We start from the raw sequence: 6,008 nt of genomic DNA, 5'->3' as shown, positions 1-6,008 counted from the left end.
ATAGTGCATTCAAACCGAAACCCCGGAAGTTCAGCTTTTCCGAGCCATCTAGAGAAGAGATCCAAGATATGAGATTTTCCGCGAGAAACGCCTCCATCTTTGTGTAAAACTAAGATGAAATGAATGTTCCCGAAGTTGAGGCTTTTATAGAGGGAAAAACACTATTCACAGGGACACGTGTCAAAAACCAGCTGGCTGCAGGAATAAGTGGCCGGCCGGCCACCTTTTCTGGCTGGCCAGCTATTTACTTTTTACATAAGTGGTCGGCCGGCTCCCTCTCTCCACAAAATTGGCCGGCCGGCTCCCAAAGGTGGCCGGCAATGCTGCAGTGTATCCCCTTGGCCCTGTTTTACCCTTCGAGGGAAAGTTCCAAGCATTTCCATGCAACAGGAGAGTCAAAGGCCTTCATTTCCCTCTGTTTCGGATGCGTTCCGATGCCCAGATCGTCAGGAGTACACTCTGTTGTTGCCAAGTTTTGTTTATCGAGTTGTTGTTTTGCTTATCGAGTTGTTTGTCGAGCGGACGTGTTTCGTGTTTTCGAGCCATTGTTCTCTGTTTAAACAATCTTTGTTTAAAATCTTGTTTATTTGCGTTGTCAACGTTGTTGCATTTTGCTTATCGAGTTGTAAACTTCCTAAGGTTCTGTTATATCTTAGTAGGTTGAGTTGCTTAGTTTGTTGCGTCGGTTCACTACCTGACTTGGTGATTACACAATGCACATTCCCATTCAAATTCTTTTTTTGTGCGAAATAAAATGATGCGATACGATGCTAAAAGTTTAAAATACAAACACCTTTTCAAAAGCTATTTCATTCCATCATGCTTTACAACAAACAAAGGTACAAGTTTTACAAAAAATAAAACTGCCTAACAATGTGCAAAGTGCTACAAACTACTAGTAAAAGAAAAATAAAGCAGGAAACAACAACATCAATGTCCTCGGGAGCGGGAACGAGAAGCACTCCTCATCCTCTTCTGCGGGACAACCTCTGCACCATCATCATCATCTGGGTCGGAGCTGTCATCCTCAGGATCCCCCTCAGCCTCGCCTCTGTTCCCCGAACCAAGACCGGAGCCCCCCTCCTCAGCAGATATCTCTGACTGATGGTCGGTAGCCTCCTCCTCCTCCTCAACATCATCCTCCTCCTCATCAGGCTCCGCCTCTACAACGTGAGCCCTGCGTCTGCGGACAGGCCCTCCTCGAGCTCCTCGAAAAGGCCTAGATGGCCCGGCTCCTCGGAAAGGCCGGGATGGCCCCGCCTCCTGAAAAGGCCCGGGTGACCCAACTCCCTAAAAAGGCCCAAATGGCCCAGCTCCCCAAGGAGGCCCAGGTGGCTTGGCCTGCGGCTGACCGGACCATGAAGGCATCTGAAAACAAAAAGTTCAATTCAAATACATCAGTCCAAATATATACATCAAATGCAGATACAAGCAAAGGCTACGTGAAGTGGGTGCATGTAAATGCAGTGTCCAAGTGGGGTGTGTGTCAGATGTGCTCTACACAAGTAGTCTATCGATGCGGTAAAAATCAGCATGTCATCAGAAGTATGATAAATGCCAGAAAACTGAAAGCTACCTGAATGCCCGCGACAGACAACTGTGCCTCCCTACGCAGGACCATGCCCTCGAGTGTGGCCACCAGTCCAACCACCTCCTCCATGTACCCTCGCGGTGGCTGCAAATATGAGCTCATAATCATCAGTGAACAAAAGAATGTCTAAACACCTGAATGATGAATGAAAAATAGTGGAGCATACCAGCGGTGAGTCAGGATCAATGGCGTATCGATCACTGGGCATCGGAGGCTCTAGCGGGATCGGGGTCGGAGAGATAGCCCCATACTGCCACGCCATCAACTCAGTCGGCATATCTGGCCATCCAGGATGAGGATAAGTCGACGGAATCGGAGGAACCGGTCTACCCCCACCTCTAGATGTACCAGCCCTACTAGTAGAAGGGGCGTCTGCAGCCCGAGCTCGGGCCTGGCCCGAGGATGACATACCGGCAGGCCTCGTCATCGGGGTGCGAGCTCCCGTCAATGGAGGCATCAAATATATGTGACGGTAAGTGGCGTAGTCCCCCTCCTCAAGATATAATAAAGCATCGCTACCCAGCATAGCACCGACTACCTCCGAGTAAGAGAGCCTGTCAGCAGTCCGCATACTAACTGGGGGGACTGCGGGAGGATCCTGAGAAAGATACCCCCATACCTGACGCAGAAAGCATTCCCCCAGGAACCATGCCCTGCCAACCGGCCCTTCGAGCAGGACCCTATACTGGGAGATGTCCGACCCTCCGGTATACTGAAGTCGGAGACCATCACCCAGGGGCGCCCAAGGCTGCCATGAGATCTGCGGATGATAAATGCATAAACTAATCAGAAATCGGGAATATACAGAGCAAGTCAAAGATGAAAATGAAAGGAACTGAAAGTTCTGAAGTACCTCCGAATGCCGCACAGTGTCAAAATACTGTCGCAGGTAAATGAGGGTCTCTCGAGGTCTCGGCCGGTGCGGGCCCTCGAACACTAGTGAGTATGGGGTCATGGGGAGCCCTGCCACCTCCAACTCTGGGGCTAATGCTGGGAAGTATACATAGACCCATAGCTGAGAAAAGCAGTGCAGAATGTAAGTACGAAATGCTGAGAGCTAAATACAGACTGTAAAAGTGCGCTGTGTGTGCAATGTACAAGTAATGAAGAGCAGAAATGTAAATCAAGGGGACAGAAAAGTACCTCCCAGGCTCTCCAGTAGCCGCCAAGTAAATCTCCCCGCCGGCGGGAGGTCGCACTCATATAAAAGTAAAGGGTAGCCAGGCCGGCGCCACCCCAGTCATATCGATGGACCTGTGATAGGTCAACCAGAGCGCTCAGCAGGTATAGCCCGACTGTGTTCCCTCTATCGGCAAACAGGGTAGTCCCGAAGAGGAACATAAGGAAACCACGGGCATACTGCTCCGTCTCCTCAGGAGTCTCGGGCACCATCTCCGCCCGCCGGAAGTGGGAAGAGAACCAAGTGTATCGGACTCTCCCAGAAACCCTGTCAACAAGCGGGCGAGCCCCCAATAGATACATCCAAGCGGCCTCCCACTCGCCCATATCCTCATCATAGGGGATGGGCCAACCTCCTATGTCTAAGCCAGTCAACACAGCGAAGTCTAGAGGCGTCATGGTCATGTCTCTAGTGGCAGAGAAATGAAAGGAGTTGGTGGTGTCCCACCATCTCTCTACCAATGCTGCCATCAGTGTCCTCCAGGCGGAACAACGTGACAACCCAACGCAGAAAGGCCCGAACCCCGCCAAGTCTATCAAATCTCGGACACCCTCCGGGAGCTCAGCGTACCAGTCCCGCGCGGCGGTGGAACCATATCCCCGTACACTGCGAGAACCAACCTGCATTCAGAATGAATACATGTGTCAATAATGAAATGAATGGGCTGTGTGCCAATGAGATGAAATGGGCTGTGTGCCGATGAAATGAATTGGGCTGCGTGCCAATGAGATGAACTGGGCTGTGTGCCCATGAAATGAATGGGCTGTGTGGCCATGAAATGAACTGGGCTGCGTGCCAATGAGATGAACTGGGCTGCGTGCCAATGGAATGAAATGGGTTGTGTACCGATAAAGTGAAATAAGCTACATGCAAATTCTAATCTAGGCTACGTGTTCAGAAAATTTAAAGTTTGGGCTGCGTGTTCAACTTTCTATCAGTGTGGGCTGCGTGTTCACTATTCAACTGGGCTGCGTGTTCAGAAAATTTAAAGTTTGGGCTGCGTGTTCAACTTTCAACTAGTGTGGGCTGCGTGTTCACTATTTAATCTGGGCTGCGTGTTCAGAAAATTTGAAGTTTGGGCTGCGTGTTCAACTTTCTATCAGTGTGGGCTGCGTGTTCAGAAAATTTAAAGTTTGGGCTGCGTGTTCAAATTTTTATCAATGTGGGCTGCGTGTTCACTATTTAATCTGGGCTGCGTGTTCAGAAAATTTAAAGTTTGGGCTGTGTGTTCAACTTTCTATCAGTGTGGGCTGCGTGTTCACTATTTAATCTGGGCTGCGTGTTCAGAAAATTTAAAGTTTGGGCTGCGTGTTCAAATTTCTATCAATGTGGACTGCGTGTTTACTATTTAATCTGGGCTGCGTGTTCAGAAAATTTAAAGTTTGAGCTGCATGTTCAACTTTCTATCAGTGTGGGCTGCGTGTTCACTATTTAATCTGGGTTGCGTGTTCAGAAAATTTAAAGTTTGGGCTACATGTTCAACTTTCTATCAGTGTGGGCTGCGTGTTCACTATTCTAAATATGGGCTGCGTGTTCAGAAAATTTGAAGTGTGGGCTGTGTGTTCACTTTCGAATTCGGGCTGTGTGTTCGACAAATCAGTGTTTGAGCCGTGTGTTCGCCTCTTAACTAATGTGTACTGTGTGTTCGCAATTAATTAATAAGCCGAGTGTTCAGAAATTTGAATGTTTAAACTACATGTTCAGGACGCAAGCAAAGTACTATGTCATAAGCTAAACTGTGTGTTCAAGCATGGCAAAGGTGCGAAATGTACGAAAAATGCAGAAAATGAAGTAAATACCTCTCGGGCCTCATGAGAGAGGTGATGCTCTGGCTCTCGGAGAAGCAGATCCCCGGGTGCTCGCTCGTCAAAGCTAGTGAAGTGACGGAAAACGGCACGCGGGAGGACATGTGCTTGCGGGTTGTACCTCCCGGGAATAAAAGGTCGGGCCCTCGGGGGTAGAGTCATGGGATCAAAATCATCCCCGGCACCTGGAAAACCTCCGCCGTGGGGAGAATTGCCCGCCATTTTCAAAGAATCTGCAAAAGGAGCGAAAATGAGCGAAAATGAGCCAAAATTGGAAAAAGTCAACAAAAGTCAACTCTCGGGAAATGAAAAAGTCAACAAAAGTCAACTCCCGAGAAAATCTTCCAAATATTGAGACAAACTTACCTCAAGTGGCGAAAATGAGAAAAGAAGCTCCGAAACCGAAATTTAATTGCTTCAAAGTGCTTGAAACGGAATGTTTTTTTTTGCGGAAACAACTTGCGTGGGGCGTTGGAAAACGCGTAAGGAACTCAGATCTGGAGAAGAAAGTGTTGTAGGAGGCAAGAAAGGAAGGGATCTCGGCTGCATTATATAGGCTCCAAGTTTTGGAATGAAGGAGCATCAAAAAGGAGGTGAAAATACCAAAATGCCCTCGGATTTGGGCATATGGCCGGCCGGCCACCTTTTCTAGCCGGCCAGCCATTTGCTTTTTGGAAAATCGGCCGGCCAGCCAATTACTTTTTGCAAAAGTGGTCGGTGGCCTCCCCTTGGGAAGATAAATGGCCGGCCATGTCCCTCACAGGCTCACCTAGCTCCCTGCAAATTTTGAGGAAGATCGGAGTTCCCGGGACCTGAAAAAGTTTAAGAAAAGTACACTTCCGGTCGCGAAATGATCCGCCGGGACTTCAGCTTCAAGTTCTGACATATGTCTCGTCATCATTCATCGAAATCGAAATCGAAGTATATCCTTTTTGAATGAGTTGTAGCCTTTCCGGGAAGCGGATCGGAGGCCGTGATCGAGTTGCCTTCGCCGAAACACGCGTTTCCATTGCTCGTTATTTCACAACAAACGGACACCCTGATTTATGCTCGTTTTGCACTATCATGCACATAATTCGCATTCTCATGAGCATACTCACATTTTTATGCACATTTCTTGATATTGGCATACCTCTCTCTATGTTTGAGCATACGTTGTCACGCATGTTCCACTCTTGCATTGCGATGCATTCACTCACCGGCGCTGCGTGTGTCAAACTTTCGGAATCACATTAAATGTATGTTGGTAGCATATTGTACTTGTTGCAATTTCTCTCTTTTGCAGGCACGATATTATATGTACGGTTCAATTGAGGTTGGTGCGACCAGACGAATCGCGCAGGTATCGTATCTTCTCCGTGTGAGACGTGGCGGGGATTGAATAATCCTCCGCATTTCTTAACTGCATGAAATGTAGTTGTTGCTTTGCATT

At 48.4% G+C, this 6,008-nt stretch overlaps 1 protein-coding gene across 1 annotated transcript; it reads right to left on the bottom strand.

Annotated features, from left to right (window-relative positions):
• Positions 1-1,148: 1,148 nt before the first annotated feature.
• LOC145790498 (protein MAINTENANCE OF MERISTEMS-like) lies at positions 1,149-3,385 on the bottom strand. The gene is made up of 5 exons (XM_082868411.1): positions 2,735-3,385; positions 2,445-2,606; positions 1,758-2,351; positions 1,577-1,675; positions 1,149-1,368 (listed from the first exon to the last, which is right to left on the bottom strand). Exons 1-5 carry the CDS (start codon positions 3,239-3,241, stop codon positions 1,291-1,293), a joined length of 1,440 nt encoding a protein of 479 aa, XP_082724537.1. The 5' UTR covers positions 3,242-3,385; the 3' UTR covers positions 1,149-1,290.
• Positions 3,386-6,008: the final 2,623 nt, after the last annotated feature.

This window comes from Camellia sinensis, chromosome 5, assembly GCF_055761805.1.
Source record: "Camellia sinensis isolate YWXY chromosome 5, ASM5576180v1, whole genome shotgun sequence".
Taxonomy (NCBI): Eukaryota; Viridiplantae; Streptophyta; class Magnoliopsida; order Ericales; family Theaceae; genus Camellia; species Camellia sinensis.
This window is presented reverse-complemented; position numbering and strand designations above follow the sequence as displayed.

Bases quoted from the DNA above. Each gene is read 5' to 3' on its own strand.
- LOC145790498 (XM_082868411.1), bottom strand. From the start codon at position 3,241: ATGGCAGCATTGGTAGAGAGATGGTGGGACACCACCAACTCCTTTCAT. The intron at 1,676-1,757 runs GTATGCTCCACT...TCATATTTGCAG, and splicing joins TTGATCCTGACTCACCGCTG to CCACCGCGAGGGTACATGGA. The intron at 1,369-1,576 runs GTAGCTTTCAGT...TTTTGTTTTCAG, and splicing joins TGTCTGTCGCGGGCATTCAG to ATGCCTTCATGGTCCGGTCA.